Source organism: Gavia stellata, chromosome 8, assembly GCF_030936135.1.
Source record: "Gavia stellata isolate bGavSte3 chromosome 8, bGavSte3.hap2, whole genome shotgun sequence".
NCBI lineage: Eukaryota > Metazoa > Chordata > Aves > Gaviiformes > Gaviidae > Gavia > Gavia stellata.
In genome coordinates, this window is record NC_082601.1 from 32,980,880 (window position 1) to 33,003,902 (window position 23,023).

The 23,023-nt window shown below is 39.7% G+C and overlaps 1 protein-coding gene across 1 annotated transcript in view; it reads left to right on the forward strand.

Moving 5' to 3' along the window:
* The window catches only part of HECW2 (HECT, C2 and WW domain containing E3 ubiquitin protein ligase 2), a 115,872-nt gene that overhangs the window by 12,304 nt on the left and 80,545 nt on the right, over positions 1 to 23,023 (forward strand). The window contains exon 2 of the mRNA XM_009810201.2: positions 21,512 to 21,619. Coding sequence (XP_009808503.2) covers positions 21,512 to 21,619 — 108 coding nt within the window. The remainder of the gene's footprint in view (positions 1 to 21,511; positions 21,620 to 23,023) is intronic.

Genomic DNA, 23,023 nt, shown 5'->3' on the forward strand with positions numbered 1-23,023 from the left:
GTCTTTTTACTTAGGACTGCTGTGCAGTTAGACGTAGTTAATCAAGACTTCGTCATAAAATACCATTTTAATTTCAGATGGAAAACAGTCTTCCTTTTAGCTAGGGCATGAACCACTAATTATTTGAGGTAAGTTATTTGGTATTCAAGAATATTTACTAACGTCTTGGTAATCTTGTGGATATGTACTCACCAGAAACTCCAGTTATTGTGAACAATTGAAGCTATGTTTGGGTAGTTGGATATGAAGTACATTAATCTAAAAACTGCATTTGGCTAAAATTAGAGTGTGGTGATTCTTTAAAGATGAGAAGAGTCTGTTAAAAGTATTTGATCTCAAAGTAGTGGAGCAGCATTAACTCGCTCTTTAGAAGTCCCACTTGCTCACTGTTCAAGGATCTGAATTACCACTTAGCATTACTCCAGTTCTCATTTTGCTTGGACAAAGGTTGAGCAATTTCATTCTGAAAAGTAACTTTCTGCTAATAAGCTATATAACCTGAAAAAAGTCTTTTTTCTTTTTTCTATTTAGGGGGTACATGGGCTTTCATTGAGTGTGATTTTTATTTCTTTATCACCCATCCCTTCACACCCCCCCTGCCTGTCCCACTTCTGTTCCTTCCACCTGGTTTCTTTCATGGAAGGTTCTGTGGAAATATGTCAAAATTTAGGTTTGTGATGTTCTGGGTACTGTGAGCAAACAAACACAAAAGCTAATTTGAAGTGGGAAATGATGAAATGTTCCTTCCCCTTCCCTGCACTGCTCCACAGACTTTTTATTTTTGTTTCTGTTGTTTTGGGGTGTCTGTATACACCTTCTCACTCGGTTTCTCTTTCTGCCTTTGTACTTCTTGTATTTTTATACCGTATTTCTTGTGTTAAGGTGAGGGGAAGTCTGAATGGGAAAAATCATTAAGACGATCAAGAAGTTGAATCTGCCTTGTCCTAGGGAAAACTAACACCTCCTCCCTCCATAAAAACCACCAACCTTCGGTGTAGTTTTGGGTTGCATCTGATTTGGTTATAGTTTTGGCTACTTTCTGATCCGACATTGTGCAGCTAACTGACTGCTTTGTCTAGTGGAGCCTGCCGGGAGTCACTGTGGGGCTGCTCCTCCTCCACGGGCCGCCTGCTGATCCGGTGGTTGTAAGTATGAGCTGCAATGTGAAACTATGTCATTAGAAGAGCAGTTGGATCTCGGCTTTCCTGTATGAGATAAAAGCTTTAACACAGTGAAAGAATTCTGGATGTTGGGACTGGCACGTTAAGAACTTGTGTATGATGAAGGAGATAGTGGATTGCAAAGGGGCGTGCTAAGGTTTGGAAACATCTTTGTTTGCCAGCCCAAGTAAAGATTACATACAGGGATCAAGGGATATTCCCATACAGAGAAGTCATCAAATAGAAAAATGAAGTCCAAGGCAATCAAGTGGAAAGACTGAACAGGCACTGATGCAAACTGTAGAGAATGTCAAGAGTAATGGAGAAAATGAGAGGGAGGCACAGAGATTTTATTGTCTTGATTAAATCTGCCTCAAGAGTGCCTTTGTGCTGTAAACTCGGGCTGCAGTTTCCCTCCATTGTGCGAGCCCCAGTTGATAATTTCTCTACGAGTGGGGTGGCATTGATGAGATTGCCTCTCAGAACTGGCTGCTGATGCTAATGTGTTCTGGGAGATTCAATACCACGTCTGGACCATGCTACATTTCCAAAAGCTGTATGTGCCTATGGAGTGAGTGCCCCAAGTGAAAGAAGAGGCTTAGCACCTTTGCCAGCCCAGCACATGTGCATATGTTGTCACTTAGTAAACGTCTAGCCAAAGGCATCTGTTCAGCATTGTCATGCTGCTAAATTCATGTCTAATAGACAATGGCATAGGAAAGTTTTAATGAAAAACTGCCTTTTTTCACCTAATGACTGAGAATACTCAAAATATTTGAGTCATACTCTTCGTGCTTCACAAGTATGTGAGAATCTAGAGAAGGGCAAAAGCAATTTGTAATAACTCCTATTTCATGGAATCTTTGTTGTTTGGCAAATGGATTTTCATTTGTTCCTGTCATGATTTCAGATATTCAGAAACACAAAGCCCTGGGGATGAGTGATTCTGGGAAAGGCTGTAAAAAAGTTTCTGGTTCTTTGTTTTTGTTTTCAAAGAATTAAGCTTTTCCAAAGCAGTGCACTTGATTACATTGCTGGAGACCCTTGAAGATAGGGACTTTTTGTTTCCTTGTCCCTGGATGATGACCTCCAGGTAGCCAGCTCTGTTATGAGGTGGTTCTGTGGTGCATTATGCATCTCACTGAAAAGGCTCTGTCTTGGGATGTATAGTTTGACCATGGACCCTATGCCCCTGCGGGTAAGCATCAGGGATCTGAAATAAAGTTCTCATGAAGCATAACGCAGTATTTTTAATTTAAATATTGGGGAGATTCACAAAACTATTTCAGGGAAGGTTTTTTGTCTCTGCAGGGGAAAAAACCCGAGAAAAAACACTTTACCTTCCTGATTAGCCATAGTACGTTGCTTTTAAAGTGGAGAGTTATGATGATGGGAAGCAAACATTGTGTTTCACAGAAAATATTTCAGGTTCTTTTAGAACTTCCTCCTGCTCATTTCTTTAGAAATCTAAGACTGACTTATCTTATTGTGTGTGTATTGGATAAATTTCTTCCAGGATGTGTTGGCTCATTTCCTTGAGTACTTCTAAATTTTCTGAATTTTTTTTCAGTCACAACAGATAGCTGAAAAACCTTTAAGGAAATGAGTCAACCTCCTGAAATAAATTGCTTACTGAATAGAGGATACTGTGTTAGAAATCACAGATGCCCTTGATAGTTGTGTGGATACTAATTTATAGATATTCTCTGAAAATCTATTACATATACTCCATGTTCCAAAAGGATTTGGGAGAAAATATTCCAAAAGAGCACCTGATCTTTGCTGTTAGAAATGTTGGGCACGTTTTCAGACTGCTGGGTATCAGCACGAGAGAGGTGCGGATTGCGAAATGACAAGCAGAATCTCTAATGCAAAATTAAGGACGTCACTGGACTTGAGTGTAAATTAAGAGGAGTAATGTAAAGATGCTGAGTTGAGGACTGCCAAGCTTTCTTAAAATAGCATCCTGAAATCTGAAGGCTGCGTCGGCAATGTGCTTCTCTCCTTATTTCATCGCTCGCAAACAATTTGCGTTCTGACTTTCGGGAGCCCTTTCTGATGGCATCCTGCGTGTCCTGCCGTCGCCTAAAGCAGGTGCGTTTGTTCTGTGAGGAAAGGCCCATGGCCTGGCCTCCCCCCCTTTGGGGCTGCAGGAGTCCCAGCTGGGAGTTCTTCTGCATGGGGCTTTGCTGAGTCACAGCGCTGGCTGCTGACCGGAATCCTACATAGTTTAAAAATAAGTAAGAGGACAGCATTTTAGTAACATATATGTCTTATACAGTAGGTAGTAGGTAGTCAAGGCTTCAGGATTTTCTTTGCTTCCCAAGAATTATGCAGCAGCTCAGGGACAGAAATGAGGAAGCCAACATTAAACGTCATGATTTAGGATTTTCTCTCTGATGAGCCAAACTAAAAGTGAAACCAGATGATCCTGAATTTTTAAGAAGTTTGACATCTGGATCTGAACTTTGAACTTGGATGCAGCTGTAATTAGCCAGCTTGCCCTGCTTTAGTGTATTACACAGAAAGTCCCTGATGCAAGTGATAAATACCACATCTCCAAACAGATGATATACACTGTGGGCTTTTTAGGCACTCTGGAAAAATCTGAATACATGCAGATAGATCACAACGGAGAGAAGAAAGTGCAGAGTAACTGCATGGGAGTTGACCCTGTTGGTATGTAAAGTGTCTCAGAACAATGAGAGTCAGATAAATGCAGGTACGAAATAAAAATCCAACTGTGATGCTCTATCTAAACGTTCCCCCCACTGCACCCCACCCTGCAAAGTGAGGGAGTTGGAACATGGTGCAGGTCTCTGCCTTGGGTTTTCTAGTTGTCGTCAGTGTTTGTCTGTGGCATGTAGTCATGAACAATTGACTTGCTACATTTCTCTCCTTGGAGCAGATGTGTTGGCCATTGTATTTTGATACTTAGATTTATAAGCTTTTTAGTATGACCTTTAGGAGTGAAGTAGCAGTATGTATTAGGAGTTGCAGCTGCAAGTTCCAGAGCGGTTTTGTCCTGGCGTTCAGTGCAGCTGAAATCTTTTCTGAAGGAGGAGCACAGGTATTTCTTAGTTACTCTGAAGAGGGTGAAGTGGGAAGGGAGTGGTGGAACCAACCAACCAAACCCCCGAAAAACCAACTATGATCATGAGCACTTGTAAAGCAGTCCCAGTTCACAGTGTTGAGGATTTAGGATAGTGATGGCTTTTTTCCCTCCATTTTTGGGATATTTACAGAATATTATCATGTGGTATATCTGTTATAGTTTGTTTCCAAGTCCTTGTAAGTATTTCCAACCTTCTATGCTTTCCTGGTATAAAATCTGACTGCTTCATTTTGTAGTTAATTTTTTATTTAATAATTTCCAGTTCTTGTGGAGGTAGCAAGGTTGGGGCTCTGCGACCGTATCGGGAGGGAATGGGTGCTACGTTCCTCTTAGCCAGGGCAAGCAAAAGGGCAGAATAGTCACAGTTTATTTAAAAAAAAAAAAAAAAGAAAAAAAAAAAAAAAGAAAAGAAAAGTATTGCGCTAGTAGAAGTGTCCCTGTTGAAGAGTCTGAAGAAATTATTGATTGTAATGTATTTGGCAGGAATTTGGGAAAGAAAAACAGTGCTTGACACAAGATGACTTGCAGGTCAGCATACGTACCTGCTTGCAGCTCAAGGTTGAGGCATAGGAGATGGTATCCAGGGTGTGGTAAAGAAAATCAGCAAAAGTAGGTGGCTACAGCTACCATGACAAATTCCTGGCATGTTGGGACAGAATGGGTTTGGTCTCCTTAGCAAAGAACTGACAAGAACTTGTGAATTTCTGTCAAGTAAACAAGCCCCAGGCTGCAGTCCATGGGAACCTGAATCAGGTCAGGGACAGTACAAGAATGCAGGCTCTGAGACAGAAGTGAGCAAATTAGATTTCCTGCGCCTGTATACCTTGCAAAAATAGTACCTTTGAAAATGTATGTGCAAATTTAGAATGTGCTGTGCTCCTGCACTATTTCTGGGTTATCCTGTGTCTGCTTGAATATTAATACAACGTATAACCACACTATATTGTTTGGTGGAAATGACTGAAAAAAAATGATGTGCTTCTGTAAAGTGAACTGGGTCAGGCTTCAGTCATATACTCATCCAAAAAACTCTTCTCCTGGTGTCTACAAGGTTTCCTTACTTGTGCTGTTAAATTCTGCAATGTAGGCATGCTAGTGCCAGATCCCAAGACGGGATAGTCTGTGTTTTCAAGTAATCAATGACACACAATATAAAATTATATAAAAATGCAGAAACTACAGCTCAGCTGAAAATTATGCCTCAGGGACTCAGTTCAGAAATTCTGTTAAGAAAGTTTTCAGGATCAGAGCTCACTGTATGAAATTGTGCATAGTTAGGTGCAATATAACCAATCAGAACAGGATTTTTTTTGTTTAAGAAAGCATTTTTATATATTTTTAAAGCAATAGGCTTCTTTTTTGTTGTGTTTGTATATTGCTTGCCTGCTTCTTGGATATACACTACCATATTGAGCAGTGCTGGGTGTTGTCATCTCCTAATAAGGGAATAATACATGTCTTTGGGAACATATAAAATATTTTATTTCAGGTGCAACATTAGTAGTAAATGCTTAGAGATGATTTTTCACTTCTTATAGCTTTGCTGGGCTTCATAATGAATGCATATTATTCTATATAATGTATTCATTCTGCTAATTATTAATAGCCATATCAAATCTAAAGTGAATCCTGAATCCCTACATCAAAAGCAGGAGGAAGGTAAAAGGAGGAATCTGGTCAGAGCTAAGCTATATGAAATGCTTCTCTCAATGGTAAAGCATTTCAGCACATTTGAAGTCAAATAATAGCAATGGCCTCGTTAAGAAGTTTTGAAATATTATAATGTTTAGGTCTACTTTTATGCCAGTTCAGAACAAAGTTTTTGGAATAAACTCCTTTCAGGTGAAGAGACTGTGAAGGGCCTGGGAGAGCTTTTCAGCAATGGAAAACCTACAAGATGAGGAATCTGCCATTAGATCTTGCTATCATGAGGCACTGAGGGGGAGGTGGAAGGTGTAGCTGGCCAGGAAAATAAGTGTTAATGGTGACAAAGGTGGTGAAGGATAGAGTGATTCAGCGTATTCCTTTAATAGCCTTCCTTAGCGCAATGCTTGCATGGATGTGCTCTCTTTATGCTGACCTATTATTCCTCTATCTGTAGGTTTTCCACAGCATTACTTATCAGCCACTTGGATGCCTTAGCGAACATATAAGTATATAAATAAAATAGGAGGATGTTACTGTTTACTTCAGCTAGAGGTTGTGTGGTTTGTAGAAAGGAAAGGAGAAATTGCTTATGCAGAGGTATCCATAATATCATAGTTAATGGGCTCACTCTTTAATAGAGGTACGAGAGGGAAGCATTGATGCCTGTTTCTACCTTGGGTTAGAACCTGTATTCTTGGGCTGTCTCTTTTTGTTAGTGGGTTTTACATTTGGCTTAGATTACTGAAAAGTTGAAGTATGACAAAAGTATATTCTGTAAGTATAAATATTTTTCTGTATTCCAAACCAGCAAGCTCCCTTGACTTTCTAATAAATTCCCTAAGAAACCTATTACTGTCAGATGACAATAGACGAGTTTGCATTCCTGCTTAAACAACTCATAATATTGAAGATAAACTTAAAAAACAAAGCTGCTAAGGGAATATTAAATCCCACAAGATCCTTGAGATGTCTGCTGCAGAGACATATTTTATTGACAACTTTTAGAAACTAGAAGGATTTCTAAAAGGCAGTGAGAAATCACTTGGAACTAGCAAGGAAAAAAACATTTTTAGAAATGTTTCAGTATTAGACATGGGAATGGACTTGAACACTGAGAATGAAATGCCAGCTGATATTGTTGACTGTCAAAAGTCTGGAACAGATTAAGAAGAACATTGATCAGACAATGTCAGAAACTGCAAGCAATAATCCAGTGCAATCAAAAGCGAAGCTGAGGAATCTGGAGACAGTCTTTCCTCTCCTATCAGTGATGAATCAGTTGTCTCCACCCAGTGTTGAAGGATGCCACATTGCTGGAAATCCAGAGATATTTGTGCCATCGCAATAGTTCCAGGGTTCAAACTGTCAACCATTTGAGAAGACAAAACCCAAACTAACCTGGATCCCTAGATGGCAGCTGCTGTATGTAGGAAAACTCCTTTCTCTGGGCATTTTCTGTTCTGTGGGTATACTGCATCTAGGGCTTTTTGTTTTAGCCCTTTGCCCCTAACAATAAATAAAACTTTCACACACCGGGGAAAAAAAAAAAAGCTAAATAAAGACTAAGTAAAACAAGGGCTGAAAATGCAAGAGTGATTGAGCAGTTAAATGAACCTCCACAGGACCCTTGGGGAGTGCGTCTGGTACTGACTTTGCTCCTTGGTGGTTCATTCCAGGAAAGAAAACAGAACTTTGGGAAACCTAAAGGTGGTACTTACTATCAAAAGCAAAATAAAACCACCCAACGAGTTGGCCATAAAAGCGGCTGATGGATCATCACGTGCAAAGGGTGGGTCACCTCTTTGGGTGATGCAGGCCCTGTGGCTCAGAATGTCTTGTGCTCTGAGTTTTGCACCCTTGCTAACGATGAATTAATCTGTTTTTTAAGAAAAATATTACAGAAAACCTTCAGTGATTCTGACTGAAACTTTCATCTGCACAAAAAGCCACTTGTTGTAACTGGTGGAGGGTATGCATATGTGGGCAGTTAAAACACTGAAGTCGGTTTTGTGGTTACACTCATTCTCCTCTGTGGCCATCAGCAGAACATGCCATCTGGCAAGGGAGTGCCTCCTTCCCATTACACACCTGAGAGCTCCCCACAAATGAGATTTCAGCTCATTAGGATACTTTATGCCCTTATGGGGATTTAAGAAGGAATACATTTTATCTCTTGTACTTTCTTCAGAGTTGCATATTATTTGTTCAGTTCTAGAAAATAAATATATTTATTGAACTGAGCCTTTTTGTTTGCTTGCAGTTTGCAATTAAAGATTTTTCTAGGATTTATTATATATACCTAATGAATCTATTTGGGCCTGTGGCTCTTTCCTTGAAAGTTGTGACATGGATTGAGGATTAGAAATGCAAGCTCTTGCTGAATGACGCAGCTCTTGTGCTGATGGGTTCCTTTATTCTGATGAGTGAAAATCATGACGTTACTTTTCAGGTGTAGCTGCTTATGGTTGGTTGGTGTTTGTCTGTATGTCTGCAGTGCCTGGAAGGTCTTTTTGGTCAAGATGTTGCACACACAGTAGGTGACAGTTCCTGATGTGAAGTGATTGAGCTCGTTCTTTGTTCTGTATGAATATTCTCTAATACTTGCTAAAAAGTAAATATTTCTGCCAGTAATGTGTCTGTTAGAATATGAATGGAAAACCACATCATTGGATAATGCACCAGTGAATTCAGGTCAGGTTTTGTACAAGATAATTGCAGAAATTGAGGAATTTGTAACACTCGAGTAAGTTAGAATGGGGCTTTTAAAATTATTGCTGATTACTCTGATCAGTAACTAGCTCTTCCTTTCTAGTAATTTTGAGGATCGTCTGTTGGGTGAGGTTTTTGACTTGAAATTTATTAACCTGAAAACTTCGTTAATAAATTATAGCTTCTTACAATATATCGTAATCTCAGATTTAGGACCAGAGGATTAAAAAAGGAAATAAGCACAATACTTGTCAAAAAGTGTTTGCACAATTTATGTGAATTTTTAAAGTACTTGCATACCATTATTAAGTTGTAGGGCATGGGAATTAGGATGGCTGCTGATAATTAGGGCTGGGATGGCTCCTGTTATTTAGGGCAGGAAGTTTTGTAGTTTATTATAAAGGTAATAACAGGCTTGATACTTGCCTTAGATACTTCTTAGGGTACCCATCATACCACTGACAGGGTTTCTGATAATAATGTACCAGTACTACCGTATATCCCTTATGAAGTGGGTTAGTTTCTTCTACTGTATGAGTGGCTGGAGGAAAAAGGAAAAGGGAGCAGAAGGATGGACAAAAAGAAGGAAATTTAAAGAAGTTCTGTGCAAACCTACAGATCAGTAACAGCAAATATGCTGGTAATAAATCTAGTCTGCTTCATGGGCAGCCAGCATGAGGCATATTGCAAAATGTAATCTCGAAAAATGGTGAGTACTCAAGCCTAATGTTTCAGTAAGTTTTGGTGGACAATTGCCAAGAACTTGTTTGCTGGCATCTGATTTTAAAATTTCATAAATATAAATAGAACAAAAGACACTTGCAACTTGTTTCAAAATATAGATCTAAAATAACACGCGTATGTTTTAAAGATCTCTTCTAGCCTGTTGTGCTTTTTACATGTGTGCATTTCAGTGATGCGTATGATGTACATTTCATATGAGGTACATTTCATAATGATTCAAAATGGTGTCTTATTTCTAGATTTGCAAACAAAAAAAAAGTAAAAATAGCACAGTCATCTTGACTCTATTTTAAGGCCTCTTGGTTATGGCAATTGTGTTTGCTGACAGTTCCACAAGAAAAACCTTTTTTTGATGGGTAAGTCAATTATAGGAGAATTACATGTGGAATAAAGTGTACTTAAGGTTAGCTTATGAGCTAGTAATGGTTTTCAAATGAGCATAAATTTTACTGAAATTAAACCCAGAACAGATCACTACATCATTCAGTCTGATTTCCTGTATGTTACGGGCCACTCAGTGCTGTCCAGAATTCAACTAGCCTGAATATTCTAGTTCTCTGACAATGGTACATATTTTAATTTTCTGAGAGAAGCAGCAGACTGAATTATAATAATGATCTTATTGCAGAGGAGGAATTGTTCCAAGTGCATCTCAGAACTATGAAGGAGGGAGAGGGATGGGGTTGCTGACCCCAATGGTAGACTTGACAGGGCTGCCATAACCATCTAGCCCTCCCTGAAGTGATTTCCACTGTTTCCACTTCAGAAATGTTCGACCAGAAAAAAACCCCAAACAAACCACAAAGCAAAACCCCCAGTTTCTCTAGTACCTTTCTGCATTGGGTATCTGCAGACATGACCCGATGCTGCTGGTCCATAAAAAAACTTCATGAAGGCCATGAAATAAATGACCCCTCACTTTTTCTGCTGGCTGTGAGATTACATATGATCTGTACCAAGACAGCCACACCAGAGAAAGCGCTCTCTGTAAGTGCAGCTGTGCTAGCAAAATTGTGCTTTTGTTGGTAATGTTTATTTGCCAACAGAATTTATCTGGGGGCAGGATAGGCTGTATTGACAAAAGCACAGCTTTGCTGGGATCATGTCTTCCACAGCAGGAATACTTTGTTGTATTTTCTAGTTTTTCTGGCAAAGAGTTGTGATGCATGTAGCTCAAGCAAGCTCAGCAGCCTCATGCGCTGCCAGCAAACAAGTGCTTATCTGACACCATATAAGGTTGCGGTCGAGAAGGAAAATGATGAAGAATGTTCCACAATAGACTTAGATACAGCTTTTTTTTTTTTTTTTTTTTTTTTAAATTTAGCTCTGACAGTATTTACCCCAAAAATGACCTTTTACAGTTAATTAGGAAAAATGGCTTGTGTTTCTAGATTTGCTAAACAGTCCTGTCCCAGAATAAACAGGCCTTTAGGATACCTGTAGACACAGAGATTTTTTTCTTTTTGTTTTTCTTGGACTCCCTACCATTAAAAGCAGGAGGAGATAATCACCTTTAGGCTACAAGGTTTGGGGAGTGTTGGGATGTGTTTGGGGATATGGTGGGGAACTGGATATCACAGAGAGCAGTGTATTGAGAAGGAATTATAGTTGTGAAGATGGGTTTGTATCAGAGCTTTAACAAGGTGTGAGACACAGTGAAGTGCTTAAAAAAAAAAAAAAAGATTTCTGAAAGTATCAAGGGTGGTGCTACAGGAGAGAGACAGGCTCCTGTTTCCTCAGTGTATTGGTTGCATCTTTGCTATCCTCCTATTCTCTAATCTTCATAATACGATAGCCCACTGAGTTAGACTAGTATGTTAGATTATAAGTGTAGTCCAACCTCAGTAGCCACTGGTGGCCTAAATCTGGATTTCCAAACTGTTCCCTGCCTGGTGGCCCTGCTTTTGGCTTTCCCCCTGAGGAAGAGGCTGTCTCCATCTCCTGCAGATGTCACTTTGCCCAAACCATCAGCAGCTGAGACGATTGCGAGTTGACATGAGAGGTGGTGCAGCTCTTGCCTCATCTGTGTGATGCTTTCTTCAGGAGGAGGTGGAAGCATCCCTCACGCTGTATTTACATACACATACAGCCAGCTGGACCTCAGTGAGCTAAATGGTAGGTGATTTATTAGCATTTTGTAAAGATGGAGGGACTTTCCTGCAATGTGATCAAGTATTTAATGGTCTTTATGGCTAAGGGCGTGCTTTACCATCTGTCAGAGTTTATTCAGTGTTGTTCTCTAGCTTAATATTTTTAATAAAAATACTTCTATTTTTTGTCTAGCATTATGCCATCCTCGTCATATCCAGTCTTTTGTGGCGCGTTGCAGAAGCACCCAAGCATTGTGTACGTGTGTTGTGTAGGATCTGGCTTCCAAGTGAACCTGGTCAGCTGGTCGGGGACCCACACTGCATGGAGCGCTTGTGCTGTGGGGCTGGCATATGTGTGAAACCTGAAGCGTAGATGGGAATGAAATGCACGTAATTTTATGGAGGAGGATTAGTAAGATTTTCAGGAAGGAGGTTAAGCTTGAGGTCATTTCCTTCCTATTGTTATGCTTTTGAATTTTTGCCAGCGAGATGGGTGAAAGGATTTATTTTTGTCTTTGAATGCTTTGAATTTAAATGATGTCCTTACTTTGAATACAGAGGAGTGGAATTCCACTTTATTCCTGTCAGTGTACTGTGTCATATGTCTGAAAAAGGTACTTCTATTTTTTTCAACATCTTTGTGTCCTGCATTGCAGTTAACTAATCCTTTGAGCTGCTGCTGTGTCTCAAAATATCACATTGTGTGAGGGCACTTGGAGATGCTCTGATCCCCACATTGAAGTGTTAGTGTACATGTAGAAGGAAACAAAATGTAGTAGCGTAATTCTTGAAAAAGAAGGAAATAGTCCATCTTATGGCCAGGGTCAGAACAAAGGCTGTGTATGAAAATGAGGGCAAGGATCTTGACACTCTATTAATTTAAGCTTCAATAGCAAAAAGGTTTCATTGCTTAGTGTTTGGATGGGGTGTTATGGTATGGCTTCTACCTTTGCTCTTCTTCTGCAGCTGAAGTAGGAGTGATGTTTTAGAGAAATACAGCTTATTCCTGACCGTCCTGTTAGTCACAGGTTAGAAAAATGAATAATTGCTCTTGATGTGTAAAGTAATAGAGTGCAATAAAAGTCAGCAACATAGTACATGTGGTATGTAGGGGGTTGCAGAGGGCACCCGAGGGAATGCGAGTGGAGTCTTTCCTGTTCTTGCCACAGTGCAGGGGCTGTAAGTGGAGGTATGTGAACCTTGGTTATGCAAGGGAACAAATTGCTGCTGTGCAGTGAGGAGCAAGCACCTCCCCGCTTTTTTAACCCTGGGTCATGATACTAAATATCTGGCTATAGATGATGATGCTTCACTGCTAATATAGCAGGACTGTGTCACCAGAAGGCCGATATTTGTGTCTAGGTTGGAGTTCAGACTGTCACCCTGCAGCCCCTGGCAGTGCACTATCACCTTCACGTAGAGCCCAAACAGCCGCTTCTCTGCGGTGTGAGGCTGTAAGGGCATCTGTTGTACCTTTCTCCGCCTCATACTTTTCTGCCCCTGGTTTTCTCAGCTGAAGATTTGTGTCTTATTTTCATTACTGTCCAAGTTTTCCAAAGTGCTGTGAAGAGTAGAGAGATCTGTGATAGCATGTAGTAGGACCTAGTAGCTGCTTAGGCAGCTTCTAAGACTGTCCAAGAATTTTGTTCTTCTCAACTTTGGGGGGAGTTGCTCTGTTGGCATTCAAGGGAGAACAGTTTCCAGCCATTTAGTAGTACACAGCAGTGCTTTAAATTTCTCTTACAGTAGTCCAGTTCTGGTGTTCTTTCCCCTCCTGTCCTTTGAAAATACAATCCTAGAGGTGCTCAGGCAAACATAAAGTAATACAGTAGCTTTCAGTTCTTCGTTAGCAAAAAGTCCATCCTAATTTCTTTGACTGGAAGCATTTTTCAGAAAGTCTTCAAGCCGAGTATGAATACATATTCTGGTAAGAGGGTGGGGTTTCTGATTATTACCCTGGAGAGGGTACAGCAAAGGGCTACAAAGATGATTAGGGGACTGGAACATCTTTCTTATGAGGAGAGGCTGAGGGACTTGGGTCTTTTTAGTCTGGAGAAGGGAAGACTGAGGGGGGATCTTATTAATGCTTATAAATACTTAAGGGGTGGGTGCCAGGAGGATGGGGCCAGTCTTTTCTCAGTGGTGCCCAAGCGACAGGACAAGAGGTAACGAGCACAAACTTGGTCATAGGAAGTTCCATCTAAACATGAGGAGGGACTTCTTTACTCTGAGGGTGGCAGAGCACCGGAACAGGCTGCCCAGAGAGGTTGTGGAGTCTCCTCTGGACATATTCAAAGCTCGCCTGGACGCATTCCTGTGCGATCTGCTCTAGATGAACCTGCTCTGGTGGGGGGTTGGACTAGATGATCTCCAGAGGTCCCTTCCAACCCCTATCATTCTGTGATTACTAGGAAAACCAAGATTTGCTTTGAGAGCTTGAACCTAGTGCTCCACAAGCATACAGTTTCATGAAATGTCTGCTGCAAAGGACACAATCTGCAGACCATGGACCAGATTGCAAAGATACCTTTAAGTGCCCTTTTTGTTCTTGCGGTACTGGGGCCACTTTGGCATGGTTTGGGTCCTTGCCATAAGCTGAAGGAGTTGTAGGTCAGCTGCCAACATCCACAAAGAGGCTTCTGAGCAGTCAGAGCATCTGGCAAAACGGAGCCTTGTCGAAGCCCCTGCGCTGAGGTGGCATTTACCAACGTGAAAGAGGAGAGGTAATAATAGCAGCTCTCTGCCACCTGCTTATCCTCCTGCTCGGGAGTGCCCAGTGCAGAGTTATCCTGGGTTAAAGGCAGCTTCATCCCGGCCAAATATCACAGAGCAGCCTCGTCTTCTCTAAAATAGCTGGATTTGTGGGGAAGTCATGCGGGAGAGCGAAATACTGAGTAAACAAAAGCCAGCACTTCCAGTGAGATCCTGCTCTGCTCATTGCTGTGGCTGCCTTGCCGTCATTTCTAGGATTTAATGATCCTCCTGTTTACATCAGCCCGCCCCATGCTGCGGGGCCGTGGCCGTGCCTCGGAATCCTCCCTTGGACAAGGCAAGGAAGGAAGTGGAGGGAGGATGGGGCTTCAGCATCCTGTACCCTTCAGAGGGGAGTGGCCGCAAATAGCTGAGCTTGAAGGACGTGATACTTTATATGTTTTAACATGGGCTGTCTGAACGTACATAAACTCTTGATTAAAGGAGAAGAGGCAGACGATTGTGTGTAACTGCTAGAAACTGCTAGGGAGTTTGAGAACATCCTTCTAAACCCCTTTCCTTCAAATGACAAGAGGAAGGGAGAGGACAGGCGCACCTCGTGGAGCTGAGATTATGCAACAGTGCTAATAGAGAGCTAAAGCCTCCAAACTTGAGCTGCATAAGCTGGGTCCAGAAGGCAACTTTTGTAGAAAATACTGTTTGTGATTGGGAACAGGGATGCTATTTTCAGGATCCGTCCTGTAAAACGTTCATTTTTTTTTATTCTTCAGTTTGTTAATTGGGCTCAGATGGAGGAATGCAGTTTAGGATCCACAGGCATCCTTTGGAATGGCCAGGTAAGGCTAGAAGGTGCAGCTAAGTGTTGGTGTTTAATTTCAGGAATGTACTGCATACAGTAGTGCTGTCTTCTGTGAAGAACTGTTTTGGTTCCACCACAAAGCCTGTGAACTGTTCACAGACTGAGATGGGGAATTCTGAAAATCACAGAACATGAGCTGTATGTAGTGGGTTAATGTTTCTTTGTATGGTAGTAACTGATATGTAGCATATTTTAAATGGATTGACATAATGTGATTTATTATAATAATTGCTTGCAATGGAAGCTCTGCCTTGAAATTGTTAATTTATTTACTGGCTTTCCAGAAAAGGAGTGAAGCCTCAGGTGATAAAATTTGTCTTTTCCTTTAAATGTGTCTTGATGCAGCTTTCAGTTGCTTTTAAGCATATTTTGGATATAAAGGAGAAATCAATGTAGTTAGTTCAGAAAACATTGTGCTACTTCTTTAATGATTACCCATGGATTATTTTTTTTTTAAGTATTCTTAGAGTTAAAATTATTGGAGGTTATCAAAGTGAAAATACTGCACAAAACTTAGTGTTAGAAACTTTCCCAGTCAGTTGCTCAAAATCCACAGTAAGTACTCTTTGGAGTGTTTTTACTAATCTTACATTTTGGTGACAGTCTGTTTTACTGCTTGGAAGTCTGTGCTCACACCAAAAAGGGGAGTGCACTTACTGGCATCAGGACTGAGGTTTTGGAAGTCATGCAGTAGAATGTATGTAAATCAGATTTCTGTTTTACATTGAAAATGCCATCCTAGATATCTCCTGATGGTTGGCTCAAAATTAAGTTCAGAAATATCCTCTGATGCAGATTGACTACAAACCTGTTACTTTTAAAGACTGAGTGAAATGACAGAGTAAAATAGATAGAGGATGATAATTCTTAAGAGTATGCTTATGAGAGAAGCAGATGGCAGATTGATGAATCTCAGCTTGAGACTAAATTATATGTAGCCTTGCTATCTACCAGCTTTCCAGCTCCTCTGAAACACACTGTAAGAGAATACCTGACAAGAGAAATAACATATAGATCAATGCTTTGTAAGCTTCCCTGGGCTGAGTACAAACACCCCTCTTAATCATTGGATGCATTGCACACATCGTCTTCAGTGCCCAAGAACTTATTAAAATTAACCTAAAATGCTAAGGAAGTCAGCATTTTGACAATCTGAACTTAATTTAAAATTTTAAATTAAGAATAAACAATACAAGCACTTCAAAACATTTTGTATATTCCAGAAAGGGATGAAAAAATGGAGATTGGGATGTAAATCCCAAATGAGGATAACAGAATTATGCAGGGTTACAGTGGTGTTACCAACATGATTGATCTTTTCTGAGCTAAGCTGCATGGATATTTAAAGAGCTGTGAATTAGAATACCCATATATGGTAGTGAAAGATGAAAATTGTAAAATTGTGTATAATTAAAAACATTCAGTGGCATTTGGAGTCTGTGAAGCATCACCTTCTCTCTGAGCTCTGCATATAAGCATCTTTATAAATGTGTTACAGAAACAAGATCAGTATGCAAAAGTTTGAAGCTTTTAGATTGCTATAGGGAACTTTTAAATTTTTTCCTATTCAGTAAGCAATCTGTGATGTTTCCACACTAGGAGTTTGTGACTTTTATACTGCTTTTGTATTTGAAGAATAAAAAACCTTTGCATTCATGGAGACAAGCCTTTTGTTGCATAACCTAACGCTACTGACCACAGAAGCTGGGACCAGAAGATAAGCATTGGTTTGCATATGACCAGTCTGTGCACTGGGACTATCAGGCTTGCTTCAGATATTAATCAGTAGCAGTTCTTGCTTTTTAAATGTCATATAAAAGACTGTTTATTTATGTATTTATTTGTTTGTTTGTTGATTTAAGCTATGCAACATGGCTCTGTAAGGTGATGGATTTCAAGTAGTTTATCCTTTTTCCTAAGACAGAAATAGTGAAAGCGATAAGACACAAAGAACAAAACGTGAACTCCACAGAAGCCTCCCGACTCCTGATGTCACATACTGCCTTAGCAGGGCTTTCAGCACTGTCTCCCGTAACATCCTCATAGAAAACTGAGAGTAGCAGTTGATAAATGAGATGGTTGTGCTGCCATTCAGAGGAACCTCAACAGGCTGAAGAAATGGGCAAACAGGAATGTCACGAAGTTCAAAGGGAAATGCTGAGTCCTGCCCCTGGGGAGGAATAACCCCTGACACCAGGACAGGCTGGGCGCTGACTGTCTGAAAAGAAGCTTTGCAGAAAAAGACCTGGAGGTTCTTCCTGGTGGACAACAAGTCAAAGAAGAGTCAGCAGTGTGCCCTGGCCACCCACTGGCATCCTGGGCTGCATTAGGAAGAGCCTTAGCCAGCAGGTTGAGAGAGGTGGTCCTTCCCCTCTACTCAGCACTGGTGAGACACATCGGAGTGCTGTGTCCAGTTCTGGGCTCCCAGTACAGGAAAGGTGTGGGCGTACTGGAGCTTCTTATGGCTCTTACTCTCTTATGGGCATAATTTTATTGTGAAAACTGATTTTGTAAAAATGATACCTTCTTCTTTCATTGCACTGTTCATCCATTTATCCGGTACCTCTATATTGCTTTTCACATAAGATAGCCATACCAAATTGACACATGCCAGAGGGAGCTGCGTCCCATTCACTGTCATATCAGGGCAGACCTGTGGACGTAGGTGGAGAACTACAATGCTGACTTGGAGAGCACAAGCTGTGGGTATTACAGATGCCGTTGCTATATAACTTACCTTAAAGGGTGTTGTAATAATGGTGAAGCCTGAAAGTGGAAAAAAATTAGTTCAGTTCTTAATACCAGGTTTGGCTGATTGCTTAGCAGTTAAATAAAGAAAACATTATTACTCAGAACATATTTGCTTTACAGTGATTTCAAGGAGCACTAGTCAGTGTGAAGTTCCACACAGTGATATATTTATTACTACCCATTTTTCCTTGTAGAACATCTCACACATGCTGATTTGTGCAGGGGTTGCAGCTCTGAGAAATAAGTTATTTTGTTATATTTTGTGTCTAAGAATTATTGAAGATAGAAAGGTACTATGCATCTTGCATTGTTTTATTTCTTTCAGAAGTGTAGACTCACTGAACAATGCAGTAAGACAGTATTTTATTGCTTATTTTATGTTCTGGGACGGGATATTTATATCTACTCTTTGGCCCAGATTCTGGAACAGCTGCCAGTTTTGCAAACAGCAACAATTATCAGCTAAAAGGAGACTAGAACTTCTTAGAATTGAAGTTCCCTATGGAATATATATAGAATGTGTGTATAAATACACACGTAAATACATATATATGTTTTGGGGAAGAAGAGAGATGGGGTAGTGGTAATTCTGACACTGCTTTTTGTGCTCTCCAACACTTCCCCCCCCCCCCCCCCCAGCTGAATATTACTGAGACTATCACTGTTTTTTATTGCAGTGTTGATAAGTAATTTGTGGCAATATTGTGTGCTTTCAAGTTTTCATGTGATTTGATATTTTTTTTCTGTTCAGTTTTGTTTTTTAAAATCCATAAACCGAGGTTTGAAGTTGTTTTTCCGTATGTATTAGTAATGTTAATTTTTTCTTCCTATATGAATAACACCAGAAAAGGAGAAAAAACCCCAGCTGTTTCAGAAGAAAATCAAAGCTGTCCAAAATAAATTCTGTAATTCAAGTCGATTGCTGACAGGCAGTGTGGTCTATCAGCAGTTTTCATCCCTCTGTCTCCACCACCTTCTGTTGCAATGGCAGCATGTCTGTGGGCAAAGTATCAATGACTTAGTCTTCATTGTTGCAAAGGAGACTATTCCTTCATGAAAGGGCTGAAAATCCAGGCACTTTTTAAAATGTTGGATTTTATTAATTAAGGTGTAAGAAAATGTTTTGCTTTCTTGTAACTATCAGCTCAGAATTCGAGAGTTAGTTCGTGTAAGACCTTTTCTGAGGCTCGCTAATGTCCCATTAAAAATTACTGTTGACTTAGTTACTGATTTTAAAAAACAGCAGTTGCTTGTGCCTTAATGTTAGAAATCTCACTGTTAAAGGCATATTTCATTGCTTCAGAGTTCCTTGATTTGTTGAACAAGATAAGAATAAAAAATTTCATGTTTATATTTAAAAAATACTAAGTATCTGTCCTTCTGCTTAGAATTGTGAACAGACTCTTCTCCAGTTGATTAAATTCAGCAATTCAGAAGAACTAGAGCATGTTAGGGGAGGCGTTTTTTTGTCATACAATACATCTTTATTTACCTAGACGTAATGAGAACACTGAATAATTTAAAACTGTCTGTGTTTCAGATAACTGTGGAATTTTTAAAGAATCTGCTCGCTTTGGTAGCGATGGTTTGGATAACCAAGTTTGTATGGTGGACCAAAGTAGGTACTAGGTAGGTTTGCTGGAAGTTAAGCTATATCTCATGGCTTCCCAGAGTTCTGCCTGTGGAAGATAATAGTGGGGCCTTGGGTTAGGAAGGCACACTGAAAAACAAAAAAGTAGATGAGTAAGTCAACAGTGTATTGTTTCGGTTAGAGTCTCATTGGAAGCCACATAGAGAGATTTTTTTTCTGAGGTTCATGGGATGATTTACAGGCTGTACTTTCAGAGTTCCTCTTTATATAGCTTTGAAAAAAAAGAAATACATGGGTGAGATACAGCTTTGTTTACTCTGAAAGTTTTTCACTGTGATGAAGAATAATTATGCATGTTTTAAGTTTTTACTGCCTGTGTGCCTGACTTTCTAGTGTACACAGTTTAGGTACTATCATGTTGATTCCACATGGAAAGTTAAGCCTGAGGATATTACATGCTCAAGGATCACAGGCATTAGGAGAATGCTCCTCTTCATTCTCATTGTCATTGAGATCATTATGAAACTAATCTGGACTCCTGTGATGTTGAGGTGTTCATACCACAGCTTTCTAAAAATTCTCAAAGTCGCCCATGCCTGAAGGCATAAAAATGTCAGTAGCTTGCCGTGGCCACCACTTGACTCTCCAGGGCTCTTCCAGGTTGTGGACAGGGTGTGTAACTTACTCTTGAGCAATCACAGAAGTCCAGCATGTGTCTGGTAACGCTTTGCATGTCAGTTTGGTGGGATGTGAATGTACAGACTGCGTTAACTGTGATTCTGTAGAGTTACTGTGCATACACCGAGATAAGCAGTCAGAATGAAAAGGAGAAAGAGAAGCTTTAGTGTAAGTTTATATTTTTAAGATAAAAGTAACAAAGCAGTATTGTTTATTATTCTTTAATAAATAGCATATGGATTTCTAAAACGTAGGTGAGAATTCTGTAATCTTATTTATGCAGGAGTTCCTACCAAAGTACAAAGAAAACATGCTTGAATGAATAGGACCTTTGTGAACAAAGCCACAGTAGACTAAGTTCTTAGTGAAGTCTTTCTAAGATTGAAGAACGTACTCAAACGTATGTAATAAAACAGGATATTTAAAAAAAAAAACAACCTTAAGACTAAGGGATGTTAAATACCACTGGAAAGAATTAGGATGTTGTATTTGAGGTCACAGGTATAATTGTCTAATCAAGAAAAAGCTGCCTAAATGCACTTGTAAAACGTTATGATGCATACTTCCACAGAACTTCCTGTACAAAAGAAGTTAAGTTGGATTTATGTCAGCTTCCTCTGGGTCATCGTAACCAACCTTTGTGCCCTTTCAAACAGCTTCTCGCTTCGGTTTTCTTTCATTCATATAGCGTTCTGGGTGCCTGAATACAGGCAGGTAAATAAAAAACAAACCCCAAGACCTGTGTTCGTTACTGTTAGGATAAAAACCTTAGTTCGGGAGGGGAAAATACTGATATTGCTAAGCTGATCTGCAGATACTTACTGTTTGCTTCTCAGTTCTCCTCTTTTGAATGCATTTTGCTGAATCTCTGGCTCACGAAGTGACAGTTCTGACTTGATTTCACTGATGGGGAATAATACTGTACGTGTCAGGAAATTGAAAGTGTCAGATTTTTTTGGTGTGTATATAAAAAAAATTCTCTCTAGTTTTTAAAACACAGGATATATTAAAAACCGAAGTAAGTCTTGATACTTATAGTTGCAATTCCATACTTCCTAGCTAGGGAATGAATGCTAGATTTTCACATCACAGAGCAGGACTGCTGTATAAAATGGTGTGGTAACTCTGTGATGAAGTTGCAAGCAGCTATACATTCCTGATAGCCTCTCTGTTGAGTTAGGGAAGTATTGGAATTTAATGCTTTACCCTGGCAGGTCACTTCTTACAGGAAACCATATATTTACTTTGGCTGTACGTATGTCTGCTCACTCTGCATAAACTGATCTAACCATCAACTGTAAAAGAGAAGCCATTTATCTTTTGCCAGTTAGTTTGATTTATTTTTTTTTTTTTTAAGACAAGTAATTTTTTGTATCTGGGCCTCTTGAAACGGAAAACCCGAGAAAACTATTATAAGTACTACTTGACAAATTATTTTTTTCTTTCCTCTTTCAGATGAGAACTCTCCAGCCAATTTTTGGGATTCCAAGAATCGGGGAGTGACTGGCACGCAAAAAGGACAGATTGTATGGCGAATTGAACCTGGCCCCTATTTTATGGAATGTGAGTACCTATTTATCCGATGCGTATCCAAAGGCAAGCATGCCTTTGTGTCAAGGCAAGTCAATGGGATGGCATTTGATACCTATTTCGTCAATCCCTCTGATAAACCAAAGGAATTGATCATACTGCTCTAAGGGGCAGCATTTTCCAGTGCATTTGCGGCACATGATAAAAATGGAGTTGAGCTTAGATGTACATTTGTTTTTCTAGGGATGTTCTTAGACAGTTTAAAGGAGGAAGAAATTGCCTTGTGCAATGTCATATAGTATATACACATTGAAAGATGAAGCCCCTTCCCAAGAAGTTTAAAATTTCAGCTGGACAAACATTAATGGTAAATGCACACGAAGGAAAAGGTAATAAGCTAGTAGTCCTTGCTAATGTTTGTTAGTATGAAGGTTAGATTTGTCTTTAGTGGTAGCTCCTGTTCAGTTGCATCAGGATTTCTCAGCTGAAGTTTTGTTGCACTGGGAAATCCACTAGACGGTTTTGAAATAGTGAGAGTCTCTATGTGACTGGAAGAAAAAGTCTTCAGTTGAACGCCGTAATGAGTATTGGTAGCAAAGCTTCAAATCAGAGAGCTATGCCACTCCCTGAGGTGACCAGGATTTATAGGAAGCTAAGCCACTCTGCTATGCGCTTTTTTTAATTACTATTGTTATTTTTTCCTTTGTTTTTTGCTTTTTGATGAAAAGGAGCTATCATACTATCTGAAGTATATGATCCCCTAAAGAAATTGATGTTCTAATTCTAGGATATTGTGTCTGAGCTTGCTGGAAACTCTGATATGCCAAGCATCCAAGTGGCAATCAGTCCCAAAAGAGCTGTGAGCTGCTCTACCAGCTGTTTAGCTTCACAGCAATGAATCTTCTTTCATAAATTAAAAATAAAAATACTCCTACTCTATTACCCTACTGTACACTGCAGTGCTGCTAAGTGTAGGTCTTGGCAGAAATTTTTCTTCTAGTTAACTTACGTAACAGCAATACATGTATTTCAAGAGGTGTTGTAAACCCTGTAATACAAATAATTATTAAAATTTCTTATTTCTAGAACTCATCATTGAATCTTGCCAAGTTACCCTATGCATTATGCAGCACATTTCTTTAACAAAAACAAACAAACAAAAAAACCTTTAATAGGATAAAATTAAATTCAATTTCAGGAGTTCATTACAGGAAAAAATGATTGAACTCAAGATCAAGAAAATAACGAAGATCAAGGTAATTAACTTCCCTGGTGCCAAAGACAGTGGTATATTAAAGCAGATAAAAAAGTATGTTAGAAGAATTCATTGCCTCATTGTTCTTGTACGTATATTCTATCAGTATTGTTGCCAATATGCACAATTTGACTTCAAGGATGTTTGTATCTTTTAGCTGGTTATGTGTTGCTCCATAATGT